The 16,946-nt window shown below is 57.3% G+C and overlaps 1 protein-coding gene across 2 annotated transcripts; it reads right to left on the bottom strand.

Moving 5' to 3' along the window:
* Positions 1–655: 655 nt before the first annotated feature.
* PRX (periaxin) lies at positions 656–15,691 on the bottom strand. Of its 2 annotated transcripts, XM_040252656.1 has the most exons (7): positions 15,640–15,691; positions 11,475–11,518; positions 11,293–11,391; positions 11,032–11,160; positions 8,614–8,770; positions 5,198–5,394; positions 656–4,591 (listed from the first exon to the last, which is right to left on the bottom strand). In XM_040252656.1, the coding sequence occupies exons 4-7, from the start codon at positions 11,056–11,058 to the stop codon at positions 869–871; spliced, it is 4,104 nt and encodes a 1,367-aa protein (XP_040108590.1). In that variant the 5' UTR covers positions 11,059–11,160; positions 11,293–11,391; positions 11,475–11,518; positions 15,640–15,691; the 3' UTR covers positions 656–868. The 2 variants fall into 2 exon arrangements, with proteins under 2 accessions (XP_040108590.1, XP_040108589.1); XM_040252655.1 differs by lacking the exon at positions 15,640–15,691 and having other exon boundaries at positions 11,475–11,668.
* Positions 15,692–16,946: the final 1,255 nt, after the last annotated feature.

Below are 16,946 nucleotides of genomic sequence, written 5' to 3'. Positions count from 1 at the left end.
AGAGTATCAAGTGGTGGTTATAACGGCATCATCGGGAGCGTCACACCTGGACAGCTTACCTGGGGCACCTCAGTGTAATGGGGACCCTGGTGGGGGCTTAGATCCTGAGTGGGGGGGGTCCCTGGGAGCTGAGGCCCAGCCCCAGTAGGGGCTGACAATCCTGGGACTTAGTCCTAGGGTGTCATGAAGTGGCAGTTCTGAACCCGGGAGCTTGGAGAGGGGACCGGGAGAGGCCTCCCTGGGTAGGGCAGAGGTGGACCAGTAGTCAAACCAGCCAGGCCAGAAAAGGAGAGCAAGGGTGCAGGAGTGCTCTCGAGGCAGGGAGGTGGCCAGCGGAGGGCAGGGGGTAGCAAGCGTTTTCTGCCCTTAGGGCTCCTGGGGTTGTCCTGGCAGAAGGGGCCCCCGCAGGACACGTGGAGTCTCCAGGGGTCCCTGGGCTCTGCTGGGGCACTTCCCCAGCTCAGAGGCCCCTGGGAATTTTGAACAGCCCCCCTCCCACCAGGCCCACACCAAGGCCTTCCTGACTCTGGGCCATCTCCCTGCACAGAGGACCCCTTCAGGCCAGACCTCAAGGGACTCCTTTCTCTGGCCCACCCCCCACCCACCGCACTCCACCCCTGCAACGCGAGCACACAGAGGAGACCCCACACAGAGCCACCTCTGGATTATTTTATTCACATGACTTGGCAAGACATAGGCACTCCTGCCAAAGAGCCAGGCACGGCCACCCCGGACCTGCCCTGGTCAGTTGCCCACCTCCCAGCCTTCTGAGGGTTAGTGCTAGTTATCTCACACACAGAACAAGGGGTGGCGGATGGGAAAGATGAGACGGGGGCGGGGGCGGCTGTCTCCCTCTGCTCAGGGGCTTTCAGATGACGGCAGCCTGAGCCCCCTCCATCCTCGAGGGGCCTGGAGGGCCCGTCTCGGAAAACCCCACGCTGGGCAGCCGCACCCGGAATCCACCCTCGTCCTGGTCCCCACTCCCGCCCCGGGTCTTGGGGCTTAGGGACACCCGGGGAAAGCGGAACTTGGGTGATTTCTCCCCGCTGGGAGACTTGGGTGCCGCCTCACCCTCCTGCCCCCGGGAGGCCTTGGAAGGGGCAGCCAGGCCTACACGGGGCAAGCGGACTCGGACACGACCTCGGCGCCCGGAGGCCCCTTCCCCGCCGCCCTCCGCGTCTTCCTCCTCGGGGCTGGGGGAGCCTTCCCCACTGACCGCCTCGCTCTGGCTGAAGCCCACGCGGGGCAGCTTGAGTTTCGGGCTCTTGGCCTTCTCACCTTCCTCAGCCCCCTCCTTGGCCCGTGCCAGGCCAAACCGGGGCAGCCGCACCTTGAGCTTGTGTCCGGCATCTCCCTCGCCCTCTGCCACCTGGTACTCAGCATGGGTGCCCACAGCAGGTGGGGAGAGCTCCATGTCGGGCAGGGAGAGGTGGAAGGTGCGCTCTGCCTCTGCGGACTGGTCGCCCGGCCCCTCAGCCCCGGCCCCAGCTCTAGCCCCCAGTGTAGGCACCTTCAGCTTCAGCCCAGCCTCACTGGTTGTGGCCTCCCCACCCTGCACCTCTCGGCTCAGCCCCACGTCGAGCTCAAGATGGGGCACTGTCATAGCGGGCATCTTGAAGACACCCTCGCCCACCAACAGCTCGCCACCCGCCGCCTGGGCTCCAGGTAGAGCCAAGGTCACTTGAGGCACGTGGACCCTGTAGCCCGCTGTGCCCTCTGCTGGAGGGGCAGCACTCTCAGCCTGCTGGCCCGGGGTGGCCTCCCTAAAGCCGGTGAGCTCCACCTGGGGCAGGGAGATGCCCAGCGGCATCCTCAGCCCCCCGTCCTGGGCCTCAGTGCCCACCTGCTTGGCTGGGGACACTTGCAGGCCTGCGAGCCGTCTTCGGCTGCTGGCTGCCTCCTCCTCTACCCGCCCCTCCTCCTGGGCCCCCAGAGCAACCAGTTCCACCTCAGGGATCTTAAGTTGCACAGCTGTGGACTCTGGCTTTTCCCCGGGGCTGACTCGCCCACCCGAGATGTCTGCTTCCTTCCCTCGAGCCAGCCCAAAGGAGGGCATCTTCAGCTTGGGCATCTTCACCTTCCCATCCCAACCCCTACTCTTGCCCTCCAGCTCAGCTGCCCCTGACACTAGTTCTCCCACCTCAGTGTCCCGGCCCCTGACCCCAAACTTGGGCAGGCCGAACTTGGGCCCCTTGAGCTTGATATCGGCCCCGGCCACCTCTGCCTTGCCTGTGGGCAGATGGGAATCCAGGCTTAGCTGCGGGATGGACAGGTCGAGGGCGGGCAGCAGACCTGCCTCCTCTGTGCCCTTGGCCTCCACCTCGGTCCCCACCCGAGCCCTGGGGAGTGAGATGGCGAACTTGGACACTTTCAGCTTGGCAGCTCGTCCGGCCCCCTCAGCCTCTGCTTTGGTCACCTTTGGCCCCGAGAGTCCAAACTTGGGCAGGGAGAACTTGGAGGAGGGCTTGACTTTCGCCTCTGTCACCTCTGCCTGCCCTTCCTCCAGCGTGGGCAGCTGTGGGGTGATGATCTCCACGGAAGGCAACCGGAAGGCAGCTTCCCCGACCCCAGCTGCTTCTGTTTGCTCCCCTTTGCCCACTTCGGCAGCCGCAGCCTGCCCTTCCAGGCCCAGGGCCCCTGGCAGGTCTAGCTCCACCGAGGGCAGTGTGAGAGAGGGGACACCCACACGAGCCTCGCTGCCCACCTCTGGCTGCAGACAGGGAAGTGTCACCAGCTTCCCCGAGACCTCAGCACCTGCCTCACCAGGCTTGCCCCGAGATGGGGACTCCGCCCTCCCTAGCTTGGGCAAGGTCATCTTGGGCATCTTGAAGCCGAAGTCCAGGCCCTCTGCCTCCTCTAGCTTGGCAGCTTTTAGCTGCGCCTCCGGAGCCTTGGGCAGCTTCACTTCTGGTGCCTTCGGCAGATGCACCTCCGGGACCTTGGGCGCCTGGACTTCTGGCAGCCGCATCTCCGACACCTTTGGCAGCTGCACTTGTGGGAGGTGGACGTCCGGCACGACCATTTCCGGCACCCTGGGGAGTTTTATCTCCGGGAGCTTCACCTCGGGGAGCTTGACATCAGGGACTTTCATCTCCGAGACTTTCGGCAGCTGCACCTCTGGGAGATGCACTTCCGGCACGGCCATCTCCGGCACCTTCGGGAGCTCCACCTCGGGGAGTTTCACCTCGGGGACTTTCGGCAGCTGCACCTCTGGGAGTCGCACTTCCGGCACGGCCATCTCCGGCACCTTCGGGAGTTTCATTTCCGGGCATTTCATCTCGGGCACCTTCGGCAGCTTCATCTCTGGGACTTTCGGCAGCTGCACTTCTGGGAGACGCACTTCCGGCACGGCCATCTCCGGCACCTTTGGGAGCTTCACCTCGGGGAGTTTCACCTCGGGGAGTTTCATCTCAGGGACTTTTGGCAGCTGCACTTCTGGGAGACGCACTTCGGGCACAGCCATCTCTGGCACCTTTGGCAACTTCATCTCTGGGACTTTTGGCAGCTGCACCTCTGGAAGTCTCACCTCGGGCACAGCCATCTCTGGCACCTTCGGAAGCTTCATCTCTGACACCTTCGGGAGCTCCACCTCTGGGAGTCGTACCTCTGGAAGGACCGGCTCAGGCATTTTGGGGAGCTTGACCTCTGGGACCTTAGGGGGCTTCACCTCAGGCCCCTTGGGCACCTTGACCTCCGGCGGCGAGACCCCGATGCCAAAGGAGGGCATCTTGATGGTGGGCAGCTTCAGCTTGCTCTCGGGAGCTTCGGGGGCAGCAGGCCGGGGCTCCAGAAGAGAGAGCCCGAAGGTGGGCATTCGAAGCTTGGGCCCCTTCACCTTGGCCTCTGCAGCTTCCTTTGCTCGGGCCCCAAAGCGGGGGAAACTGAGGCGGGGCATCTTCAGGGCCACCTCGGGCACCTCGCCTCGGGGTTCCACCTCTGCACCAGGCAAGGCCAGGTCCACCCCCACTGTAGGTGCTGCTATGTCCAGGGTGGGTACCGTCACTGCCACAGCCCCTTCCCGGGTCTCCAGGCAGGGAAGTGTGGGCAGAGCAGGTAGTGAGGGCAAGGAGGGCAGCTCCACTTGGGGCACCGGGATCCCTACAGCCGCAGGCCCCACCGCAGGGGCAGCCGGGGCTCCCAGCCCAAGGGTTGGCAGGTGGAGGGCAAAGCCGCTGACAGCCTCTGCTGCAGGGGCCGCCTCCCCCTCGGGGGCTGGGACCTGGGGGACACCCACCTCGGCACCTGGCAGCCGGGGCCCAACCAACTCCACCTGGGGAGCCGTGAAACGGGGTCCTGCTGCCACCTCAGCCTCTGCTTTGGCCTTCCGTGGGGGAGGAGCGGCAGCCGCCAGCCTGGCTACCTGGGCCTCTTCGGCCACTTCTCGGACCCTCAGCCGAGGCAGCTGGAGGCGCCGGCGGGTGGGGGCAGCTGGGACAGGACCCTCGACAGCCTCGGCTTTGAGGCCTCGACGCAGACGGGAGAACTTGGGAAAGGAGAATTCGACGTCAACAGGGGCCAGGTCTGCAGGGGCCCCCAGGGCCCCGGGCATCACCATCTTCTTCTTCTTCACAGGGGACAGACTCTGGATGTTCTGGGGAGAGAGGAGAGAGGCAGGAGGCGGTGGGACAGTGGGAGGCCTAGGGTGGACAGGGGGAAGCCCCATGCTGTCATTTTACCAGGATGGGTAGGTGTTGGATGGAGCATCTTGTCTCCAAAGCACCATCCCCACTTCCTGCCTGTTATGTCACCATGACTGCCCAGGAAGGCAAAGACTTTAATTCGGACTCTTACAGTGCATCACCAGGGGTGTATAAACTGTGACCCAAGATTTCTGGCTCCTCGTCCACCATTTTCCCCAATACCCTCACTTTAGAGATAGGGAAACTGAGGCCCAAGGAGGTAAAGAAGTTCCTCCAGAGTCACTCAGTAGTAAGTGAGCCACCCTTAGGCTTGACTGAACGTGGCCTCTCTGGTTCAGGACCACTGGTGGGTGAGGATCCTGGTTTGGGTTGGTGGGTCCCCCTCCCCAGGGAGGAGTTTATGGGCAGAGAACAGGAGGCAGTGGATGGGATTAGCGCTGGGTTAGTGACGAGACAGAGGGCAAGGCTGGCCCACGGGTGTGGGGCAGTGGGGCTCATGGCGCAGAGACAGGATCGCTGGGGCAGTCCAGGGCCGGGGCCGGGCTAAGCACGCGTACCAGCTTGGCCACCTTGGCCCGCGGGCCCTTGATCTCGTAGCCGGCCACGGTCCCGGGCCGTAGCGCCAGGTCCCCGGTGGGTACAGTGCGCTTCAGGCAGAAGGAGACCTTGTAAGGCTCGGCGCATTGCAGCAGGCGGAGCGCGTCCTCGTACTTGAAGTTCTCGAAGAACACTCTGGCGCTCAGCAGCTGGTCCCCTGTAGGCCAGGTGGAGGTGGGCAGGGCATGGGCATCTTCCGGCCCCGCCCACTTCCCTGGAGCCTGTGCAGCAGGGCTCCGCCCAAACTTTTGGCCCCGCCTATACCCGCCTGCAGTGCGTGCTCGATCGCTTCAGTTGTGTCCGACTTTTTACGACCCTACGGGACTGTAGCCTGCCAGGCTCCTCTGTCCATGGGATTCTCCAAGCAAGAACGCTGGAGTGGGTTGCCATGCCCTTCTCCAAGAGCACAGGATACTGAGACACAAAGTTCCTCCCTGTTTGAGGTTCTGACACTTGGAGAAAGCCACGGCCTGGGCTTTAGCCCTGCCTCCCTTGGAGCAAATCCAAGCCCGTTTGCCGCACCTCTCCCCGTTCTACTCCCCCTCCCCGAACCTCACACTTCAAACACTGATTCTGCTTTCTTTTTCCGAGAAACAGAGTCAGAAGAAAACTTCCAGAAGCCCCCACCCAATTACTCACCCACCCTGGTCCTGCGGCGATTTTCTCTACTCTCCATCTGTCCTAGGGATAAACCAACCCCACTCCTAGCTCGGGTCAATCTCTCCACCACCTTTTCAGGGACAAACTCCAGCAATTCTCCCCTTGCTCCCTACATCATCATCAATTTGTCCTTCTCTTCTACATTATTGTCACCAGCAAAGAACATATCACTCTTTCTCCCATAAGAAAGGTTGTCTTGGACTTCCCTGGTGGCTCAGTGGATAAGAATTGGCCTGCCAATGCAGGGGACATGGGTTCGATCCCTGGTCCAGGAAGATTCCACGAGGCTCGGAACAACTAAGCCCCTGTGCCACAACTACTGAGTCCATGAGCTGCAACTTCTGAAGCCCTTGTGCCTATGGCCTGTGTTTGCAACAGAAGAAGCCCCTGCAACTAGAGGCCCACATACCGCAATGAAGAGCGGCCCGCAGCTGCCGCAACTAGAGAAAGGCCTCAGAAAGCAGCGAAGACTCGGCACAGCCAATAAACGAAGACTCGGCACAGCCAAAAATAATTTTCTTTTTTTTTTTTTAAAGAAAGGTTGCCTTGACCTCACTCTTTCTGGAACTTCTGCCCCACTTATCTGTTCACTTTAATGGCACAATTCATGGAGTTGTCTGACTGTGTTATTTTCACTTCTCCAATCACACTTTTGACACCCCCCTCCCAGAGCCTCGAACTGGTCTCTCAAGGTCTCATACAGTGACCTCTGTGTAGCTGCTAAGTCCAGCAGTCAAGTCCCAGACTTCATCCACTTAAACCCTTGCTTGAGATCCAGCTTCACTCTTTCATCTACTTGCTCAGCTTGGTTTCCAGGGTGCCCAACCCTCTGGCACCTCCCTGCAGGCTTCTTCTCAGCCTCCTGGGGTGATTCCTCCCATCTCCCAGACCTCTTAAAGACACAGAGTCCCAGAGAGCCAGCTCAGGCCTTGGACCTCTCCTCTTCTCCATACTACTTATCCCTTGGGGAAGCTCACCCAGGTTCAGGAGTTTAAAGATCATAAATATACTAACAACTCCCAACTGTGTCTCTCCAGCCCAACACTCCCCACATCCATCCTAGAGTCACATATCCCTTCACATCTCCACCTTGGTGTCCAGCTCTCAGTTGACAGGTCCAAACTGTACTCCTGGTCTTTCTCCAAACAAGCTCCAGCCTCAGGGTTTCCCATTTGTGGGGCTACCAACTCCATTCTCAGGTCAAGAATTCCTGGACACATCCTTGACCCCTCTCCAAAACTCCCATATCCAGTCCGGAAGACTCTTCCTTCAGATTATATCCAGAATCCAAAGCCTTGTCTTCACCTCCAAAGCACTGTTTTGGCCCCAAGTATCACCCTGTCCTCCACTAACTCCCAGAGTTTGCTCAAATCCATGTATCTAACCATCTCATCCTCTGCCGTCCCCTTCTCCTTTTGCCTTCAATCTTTCCCAGCATCAGGGTCTTTTCCAGTGAGTCAGCTCTCACATCCATGGGATCACAAAGAGTCAGTTCCCTGTACTATAAAGTAGGTCCTTTTTGGTTATCTATTAATATTTTAAATATAGCACTGTGTACATGTTGATTCCAAACTCCCTGTTTATCCCTTCCCCTGGCGAGTGAACAACAACAAATCACCAATCTCTTACCTGGATAATCACCGGAGCCTTTTTTCCTGCTCCCCATCCTGCCCCCTACAGTCTACTGCTAGTACAGCATTTCAATATGGTCAATTCATGTTCTTTCTTCACTCACAACTTCTGATTAAAAATTAAAGTTCTCCACGTGGTCCATAAAGCCTTCGAAAAACTACCCCTTCTCTTACTTCTCTGGCCTCATCTCTTACTCTACTTTTCACTAACTCTGCTCCATTCACATTGGCTTCCTTGCTGTTCCTCCAACAAACCAGGCACTCTCCCATCTTGGGGCAGTTGCACTGGTTCTCTCTGCCGGGAATGCTTTTCCAGATGGCCACAGAGGTCATTCCCTCACCTCCTTCAGGCCTTTCTGCCCTTCCTGGTTCATCCTACTTAAAAACGCAGCTTCCTTCCTAGCTTCCATAAGCATACACGGCCTTCTAGTGTACTCTGTATTTTACATTAGTTTCCATAAATTATGTATATATAATATACTATGTATTTCACAGATTTTGCTTAAACATGTCTCTCCTCACTAGAATGTAAGCTTCATAGGAACAGAGAGTGTTGTCTGTTTTGTTCACAGCAGTAGCCCAAGCACCCAGAATAACATCTGGAAATAGAAGGCACTCAGTAAATAGTTGTTGCATGAATAAAGCATCAATCTCATCCATGTTACTTAAAATATCCCTTACTAAGCTCTCTTCGCCACTCCCTCCAAGTTGTTAACTCCGCCTCTTTTCTTCAGCCCCAACAACCAAACTATAACTAGCACTTATACAGTGCTTACCGTGTGCCACTTAGTTACATGCTGTGTTTTCAAATACTGACTCATTTAATCCACATAATAACCCTATGAGGTATGTACTAGAGTAAGTCCCATTTTAGAGGTGAGAAAACCGAGTGACAGAAAGATCACAAGATAGTTAACTGCAGATTTGGGAGACAATGAGCCTCCAGAGCCGGTATCTGAGCAACCGCAAAACCAAGACACACAAAGCTCCGCCCCTAGCCCTTAACCCCGCCTCCCGGCCCTGGGGTCTAGGGCAGGTTCCCGCCCCCGCAGGAAGGCCCCGCCCCATGCCCGCACCCCGCCCACCTTCCTGTAGGCTGAGGCTCCTGGCCGCCGGCGAGTCCTCACGCAGCTCGCGGACGAAGATTCCCTCCTTGCCGCCTCCTGCTACGTTGATGCCGCTGACCCCGGTCTGCGCCTCTGTCTCCACGATGATCTCCACCAACTCCGCCCGCCTCAGCTCCTGTGGAGAGCGGCGAGGGGTCGCCATGGGGCGCTGGGGCCGGACCTCGCCCAGAGCCCGCCATCGCGCTTAAAAGCAGCTCTTAACCGGGTCCTCAGGGCACAGGCGATCAGGCAGGGCTCAAGCCGGTCGTGTGGGCTCACTCTCGCCGGCATCTCCCCTTTAAGTGAGCGCGAGGGCGGCTCGCTGAGACCCACGGAAGAGTTCAATGGGTCTCCCGGCTCACTGGCCTGGGGGAGCCCCGAAGGCCGCAGTCGGGAGAGGCGGGGCGAGGGGTGGTATCATAGAGGAGGGATGGGATGGGGAGGCCAGAGGGAACCTGAGTTGCAACTGAGAGGCGGGCCTGATGGTGAGGGCGGGGCTGTTTGCTAAGGGGGCGTGGTCAGTTCGGAGGCGGGGTTAGGGGTTGGAGCGCGACCAGATAGAAGACAGTGGCCGCAGAGGAGCGGCCAAAGATAGGAAAGGGGTGTGGCTAGAGTGTGTCCGTGGATGCGCGGAAGGGACCCGTAGTCTATGGACGGGCTTGAAGTATGGGGAGGGGCTTTAACAACGGCAGAATAGGGGTGGAGTTGAGGATGGGGTCCCGAAGAAAGGGTGCGGTACGAAGGGGTGGGGGTGGGCCTGGCCTTGAAGGCTTGAATATGTGTGACTGTCCTATTGTGTACTCTGTGACCCCAAGCCCTGCATAACGCCCACTGGAGAGGGAATCTAGTGAAGAGCGGCCGTGCGTGGGTAACGAGGGGTGGACTGGCAGACGTGGTATGCCTGGTATTTACTGTAAATGGTGCTGACCTGGCCCTGGCCCAGCAGTGCACTGTGGGATCCACATCCAGGCTTCCCAGAAGAGACAGTGAAAGACCTCAGTTTCACAACCCATCCAGGAATCCACTCTGCTGTGTGTCTCTAGGGGAGAACTGTGCCCTCTCTGGGCCCATTTCCCTCCTGTAAAGTTGGGTGACATGGGTATACGGAAGGAATCTCTGATTGTGATTGAAGCAACAGAGATGTGAGGGGATGCTGTAATGGGCAGTGTCTTGAGGCTGGCACAGACTGGCGTTGAGCCCAGAACTGAGCCCAGGACTCGGAGAAGGGAAAGCAGATTTGCCCAGATGCTCCACAGCAGCAGCCCTGAGTCTAGAGCGCTGGGCAGAGCATGGTGAGAAGGGGTAGGAAGAGTTGTGGTAGGGCAACAGGGAAAAGCATGACCATCGCCACCATCCTTAGGCCCTGGGCCAAGTATTTTATGGGTGGTGTCTCGTTTCATCCTCCACACAGCTCGGGCAGAGAGTAGGACACGAAGTCCAGAGAAGTGGAGTGACTGCCTAATGCTACACAGCCAGTTCAGTGATGGGGCCTCCGCCTCAGGGGTGACCTCAGAGCCCATAAGCTGTCCTGTAGGCAATGACCTCTGTGCATGTTACCCCATGCCTGCCACCCTCAGCCTCAGCTTGACTGCTATAAAAGGAGACCCACTGTATGCTTGGCATCCAGTAGGATGCAGTCAGTGCTATGCTCTGTCTCCATGACAGTGAAAGCCGCTCACATTCAAGGAAGCTAGGTACCAGGCCCTGGGCAAATGACATAAGTGTGAGTCCTCAGCACCCTCAGAGATGGCGACCATTGCCCCATTTCACCGATGGCGAAACTGAGGGTTTGAAAGGTCAGGTCGTCTATTCAGGGTTGTACAGCTGAAGTGGTAGGACTGGGATGTAAGCCTATAGATCCAAACCCCATGTCTTTAACCCCTACACCATTCTGCCTCTTCTGATGAAGAGACTTTCTACTCTATTTTCTTTAGCTTAGTATTAATAGAATTCCAGTATGATCCTATCCCTTGTAGCTCGGTCGGTAAAGAATTCACCTGCAATATAGGAGACATAAGTTCAATTCCTGGGTCAGAAAGATCCCCTGGAGAAGGGAATTGCAATCCACTCTAGTATTCTTGACTAGGAAATCCCATGGACAGAGGAGCCTGGTGGACTGCAGTCCATGGGGTTGCAAGAGTCGGACACGATTTAGAGACTAAACCACCACCATGCTCAATGAATTAGCTTCTTGGAATCTTAGTCTGTGTCAGGTACTGTGTTAAGCACATCACAAATGTTAATTTCTCTTTCCCTCACAGTGACCTATAACAGTCTGTTGCCGTCTCCATTTCACAGATGGGAAGACTGAGGCAGAGAAGCCAAGAAGTGCCTCAGTGCCACCCTAGTCAGTACTCCCCGCCAAGGCCCCTCAGGTCCCCTTTGAAGGGTACTTACCTCGGCACTCCGGCTTCTGGCCTCCATGGTGCTGCTGGGAGTCCCCTGGCCTCCTGGCTCCTCCGGTTTCCTCTCTCCCTTCTGCTGCAGGACCAGCTTCAGTTCTGCATGGAGCAGCTGCCTCTGAGCCTGCGGGGTCAGGGATGCCGGCTTGAGGCCATCCAGGGGAAGATGTGGGGAGAAGGCCGGGCTTAAAGGTCAGGGTGGGTATGAGATGGGGAGAAGGGCCGCCCCCCGCCCCAATCCCAAATGTCCTCTCACCGCTGCCTGTGCACAAGCACCCGCTCCTAACAGGAGCCCAGCCCGGGGTGGCACGCAGTTGTCTGCGGGGCTCGCGCCTTTCCTCTGGGGTCTTGCTGCCTGCCAGGGAGAGACCAGGTCAGGAGGCTCCAGGCAGGCCAGGAAAGGGCAGGGAGGGGCATGTGGCACCAGCCAGCGCTCACCTCGGGGTCACCTCCAGCTCCTTGAGCCTTCTGGGTCCGGGGCTCTAAGAAGAATAATGTGAGCATTACTGTCGGCTGACCCTACTGATGATTCCTGAGTGTCTGACCCTTCCTGCACTCTGTCATTATTCTATCCCCATGGGTTCCCTGGTGGTCCAGTGGTTAGGACTCCACGCTTCCACTGCAGGGGGCAAGGGTTTCGTCCCTGTTGGGGGAACTAAGATTCCACACCCTGTTGCATGGCTTGGGGAAAAGAAAGGGTGCTCTGTCCCCAAAGTGCAGGTGGGGAACCTGAAGCTCCAAAAACCTTTATCCAAGGTGATGTGGCTGGACAAGAAGCAGTAGTAGAGCCAGGAATGACTCCTAGGCCTTTCTGACAGTACCATCCCTATGTTAACCACCTCGGCTGACCAAGGGGGCCAAATTCACTGTAAAACCATTGCCTCTACTTGCCGAGTAGGCAAATCACCTCACCTCTCTCTGCCTCAGTTTCCCCATCTATAGAATGGGGCGAATGAGAGCACCTACCTCCCAGGGCTAGTTAGAGGGTCACGTGTATTTGTAAATATACAGTGCTGGGCACCTGGTAGGCACTTCACAAGCACTTGCCATGATTATCACTGAGAACTTCCTGTGGTCCTGATCTTGTTTCGAATATCCCACGGGGGTCAGCGTCTGTGAACTTCAGAACACCCTGGTGAGATCAGTACAGTTATTGGGCATGGGACTTCCCTGGTGGTTCAATGGTTAAGACCGCACACTTCCAATGCAAGGGGCACAGGTTTGATCCGTGGCCAGAGAACTTGGGTCCCACATGCTGAAGAGTGTGGCCAAAAAATAAAATTATTGAGCTTGTTACAGAGAAGACGTCTGAGACTAGGAGAAGGAAAGTCACTCAACTGAGTCACAGATGGCCTAGCCAGGACTTTTAACTTGTCTGAAAGCTCCAGCTGCTTCTAAAGATCCTAATAACTAATGGGCACTGTGTGGTTACTCTTTGCCAGTCCTAGGCTAAGACCTTCACTTCCCACCTCACTGCAGAAAACCCTAACCCCTGCGAGAGGCCAAGAACTTCATTCAAGGTCACACGGCCCAGTGAGAAGGAGGCAGAGCTGGGGTCTCTGCTGACAGCCCCTTCTAGGGGGAGGGAGATGGATCCTGTCCCCCTCCTCCAAGCCTTGTCCTCCTGGCCCCCACCTGGCATGCCAACCCACCAACCCCCACTCCACAGGGAAAGGTCAGGCCTCACGCGGCACATTCCCTCAAACAATGGCCCATCTGCTGTGCTCGGTCACATTCCACCCCTGCCCACCCACCCCCAGCCACACAAAGGCCCTTCATAGCCCACCACTGGCCGAGACAGAGGACACAGAGACCCCCCCCACCATGCTCCAGCTGTACCCACTCCACTGGTTGCCTTCCCCCCGCCGCCACAACCCCTGGTGTCAGAAGGCTCCTCTCTGGCTCTCCATGTCCTTCCCTGGCCTCCCCTGCGAACCCCTGGCCCCTCCCAGCAGGCTTGACCCCCCCATCCAGGTTATTTCCTCTAGACTGGGCCTTATGCTGGCCTCCTTAGGCCTTGAAATCACTCTGGATGTGGAGGCTATTTTAGGGTTGGAAACAGGTTCAGAGAGGGAAAGTGACCTGTCTGGGGTCATACAGCTAGGACCTGTGCCCTTGACCCCCAACTCTGCACCGTAACTTGCACTGGTGACTCTGAGCCCTGGAGGAGGCCTAGGCAGCAAAACAGCTGAGGCAGAAGTTGGGCTGGCAGAGGGGATCAAGGGTGCCAGAAACAGGTGTTTTGAGAGCAACTCAGTGCCAACACTGGGCCAGGCAGACACTTGATGGCTGTGGCTTCATGGTGCCCCATTTTACTGATGAGTAAATGAGGGTTAAGAGATGGGCTATCACAGGGAGTTCCCTGGCAGCCCAGTAGTTAGGACTCGGCACTTTCAGTGCCAGGGCCCAGGTTCAATCCCTGGTCAGGGAACAAAGATCCCACAAGCCACGCTGTTGTTTAGTCGCTAAGATGTAGCCAATTTTGCAATCCCATGAACAGTAGCTTGCCAGGCTCCTCTGTCCATGGGATTCTCCAGGCAAGAATACTGGAGTGGGTTGCCATTTCCTCCTCCAGGGGATCTTCCTGACCCAGGGATCGAACCTGCGTCTCCTGCAGCTCCAACACTGCTGGACAGATTCTTTACCACTGAGCCATCAGGGAGTCCCATCCACAAGCCATGGGGCATAGCCAAAAACAAAAAAGAAAAAAGAGAGAGACAGAGATGGGTGGGATATCACAGTGACGGAGTTGGGACTTGAACCCCGGTCTGAAAAGCTAACTCTTAGTCCCTGATACAAGGTAGTGTCCTGAGCTGTGGGTGAGAGAAGCCTGGTACTCACAGGAGATGGTGGAGATGGAGGGGAGGATCTCCAGGGCCACAGGCGCCCTGTCCAGGACAAGCCAGAGAAGGTCACACCCAGAAGCTGGCACCGGAAACCCAGCCAGGGTGGGGGCAAGAGAGAGAGTGCCCAGCTTCTCCATCCCTGCCTGGGACGGCTGCCCAGCCCAGGTTATATTTAGCCCAACTGTGCCCTTCCTGAGCCACGTACCCAGCTCCTGGGGTGGGATTGGGTGGGAGCAGCTTCGGAAGGAAGCCCCCCCCCGACCCCGCTATCCCACAACCCGGGGCACTCTCTGTTCCCAGCTCTGGCTGTCCCACTAGGCAGGGGAAGGAGGGGTAGGGAGGTGCCCAGGGGGCGGGCCTGACCTGTGTTAGGGGAAGCCCTAATGGGGCTTCCCTGGGGAATCAAGGCTAGGCAGTAGTCTCCAGAGGCTAACTGCCTATTTCTTGAGCTCCTGTGGCACTTCCCTGATCCATTCCTGAGCTTCCAGAATTCTGAGAATCCCCTTTCTTGAGCATTCACTGTGTGCAAAGATTCTTCCCTGCCTGGGCTCATTAAATCCTAACAACACCTCCCTGGGGAAGTCACAACTCAGATGCTCATTTAAGATGTCACTCCTGCCCTTCTGGGTGTCATTTTTACTCTGAGCCCTTCAGCTGAGCTTTGGGCCTGCTGAGGAAGCCCCCAGCTTTGCCTCACCGTACCTTCTTCCACCATCCCCATGCCTGGCACCAACGTCACTTAAGAATTCTCCCCACTCACAGCCTCAGCCACCCCGAAGACCAGAGTGACCTGGAGCCCTTGCAGTGGGAGTGAGAGGTTGACCTGACTCATCCAGGCCCCCAGATAGCTGAGATATCTGAGGCCATCTAGTGATGCGGAGGGGGAGACATTCTGGCAGTGGCCTCTGGGTGCCTCATTTAGGCCCAGCTCCAGCACTCCTCAGGTCTGAATACTGGGGCAAGGTTTGAATTTCACCTCTCAGGGCCTCAGTTTCTTCCTCTGTAAAATGGAGCCAATAACAGTGGCTTTGAGGAATTATGAGATAGCAGGTGCTTAGAATATTCAGAGTATACAGTATAAGAGCTCAAGTAATAGCAACTAATCTCTGAAGGCAATTGTGTGTGGGAGGCAGGGGGCTGAGTATCTTAAAGTGTCTCATATCCAGCCTTTGCCCACAGTGGCCCCACTTTCTCCCCTACCAAAGAGGAACTTTGAGTGAGGGACAAGATCCAGCTTGGGTACCAGCTTCCAAACCAACAAGATCAGCACTGCCTCCCCAGCACTCTATTCCAGGGACCAAAAAGCCTGTCCCACCTTCAGCATCCAGCCCCAGCTCTTTATAAGCAGCAATTCATTTACTCTCCTGTCAGCCCTGTGAGGTGGCCTCCATCAGCCCCCCTGCCTTTTTCTTGGCTGCACTTTGAGATAGGTGAAACTTCCCCAGCAAGGATGGAACCTGTGGCCCTGCAGTGGAAGCACAGAAAGACGACCACCGGGGCAGTCCCATCAGCCCATTTTAGAGGTGAGAAAGCAGAGGCACAATGAATGCAGTATCTTGCCCAAAGCGACACAGCCAGAAAGAAGAGAACATTGGGATTTGAACCCAGGGTCTGGTTTCAAAGTCTGTACCTTTAACTCCTACACCTTGCAGCCTCCTGAGCCCCAGGCACCCTCTCAGACCCACCCAGGATCCTGGGTCTCATTCCCACAGCTTCTTAGCTTGGCCAGGATGGGAACTGGCTGGCTGATCTCTTACCACTAGGCCTCCAGATAGCTCGAGAGCTCCCAGGTCCGGTCTGTCTGCTCAGCCCTGGTCCCAGGCTGGGGGGGAAAAGGAATGGGGAGGGGGAGGAGGGGGAGACCCCAGCCATTGGCTGCCGAGATATGACATCACCAGGGGGTGGGTGGTGGGGAAACAAACATCCCCTTCTCCCAGCCACATCCACCCGCCAGGGGGTGGGAGCCACAGAGGAGAAGCCTAGACAGCTGCTCTTCCTCGCCTGGGCTGAGACCTCCACCGTGAGCCCTGATCCTGGGGTTGACAGGTTGCTAGTACCATGGGAGACTAGCCTCCTACCAACACCATTCCCTGGCTTCCAGACCCAGGCATGGCCCTGCTGGTTCCTGGGGCCCCTAAAAATAAACTCTTTCCACTCTCTCTCCCAGTTAATGTGGGTTCAAATCCCAGCTCAGCCGTGTCCTGGCTGTGTGACCTTCGGCAACTCACGGCATCTTTCTGCACCTCAGTTTCTCCATCTCTAAAACAAGGATCACAGAAGTGCCTGCCTTATGGGTTTGTTGTGAAGATAAAATGAGTGAAAAGAGACGAAAAACTTTCAAAAGCTCCTGGCACGGAGTGACTGCTACTTATACGCATTTTGTATTATTCAAACAAATTAGGGGGCCAGCTAGACTTGTCAGCGGACTTTTGGCTTGAGTGGGACTGGGCCCAGGGAGCCCCACTTCTCTGTTTAATGGAGTCGCCACTTGGGGGGACATCTATCCTGTACTGTGCTGGGCACCCAAAGCTTGGCCCCTGAAATCAGGGATGCAAGACAGGCAGAGGAAGGCCCAGTTTTTAGTTAAACATCCAGAAAGTGCTAGAGCTGGGATCCAACCACTGTTCTACAGGACCGCCAAGACCCTGCAATATGCTCTGTCCCCGTCATATAACAGCCAAGGAGGCTCAGAGAAGGGAGTGACACCAAGGTCACCCACTTCAGGTAATAGGTGGCACCGGGATTTGAACCCACATCTGTCCAACTCCCAAACCAAGGCCACAGGCCTCACCCTGATCCCGCGGCCCCCGGCCCCCGGCCGGCCCTGACTCACCAGACCCCGGGGGGCGGCACAGGGAGCATAGGTATTCCCACATGCCCCTCACACCCGCCCGGCTGCTGCCTCGGGTGCTCCTGGCTCTCTGAGCGGGAGCCTGGGGCCGGGGCTGGGCTGAGGCCGGGGATTACCCCCAAAATGCACATCAGCAGCTTCCGGCCCATTGTCCACCCGGGCGCAGCCTCCAGGCCCTCAGCAGAGGGGGCACCCTCACCTTTCACATCAGCT

This window comes from Oryx dammah, unplaced genomic scaffold (assembly GCF_014754425.2).
Source record: "Oryx dammah isolate SB20612 unplaced genomic scaffold, SCBI_Odam_1.1 HiC_scaffold_13, whole genome shotgun sequence".
Classification (NCBI taxonomy): domain Eukaryota; kingdom Metazoa; phylum Chordata; class Mammalia; order Artiodactyla; family Bovidae; genus Oryx; species Oryx dammah.
This window is presented reverse-complemented; position numbering and strand designations above follow the sequence as displayed.

Bases quoted from the DNA above. Each gene is read 5' to 3' on its own strand.
- PRX (XM_040252655.1), bottom strand. From the start codon at position 11,540: ATGCTCACATTATTCTTCTTAGAGCCCCGGACCCAGAAGGCTCAAGGA. The intron at 11,392-11,474 runs GTGAGCGCTGGC...TCTCCCTGGCAG, and splicing joins GAGCTGGAGGTGACCCCGAG to GCAGCAAGACCCCAGAGGAA. The intron at 8,771-11,031 runs GTAAGTACCCTT...CGCTCTCCACAG, and splicing joins CCAGAAGCCGGAGTGCCGAG to GAGCTGAGGCGGGCGGAGTT.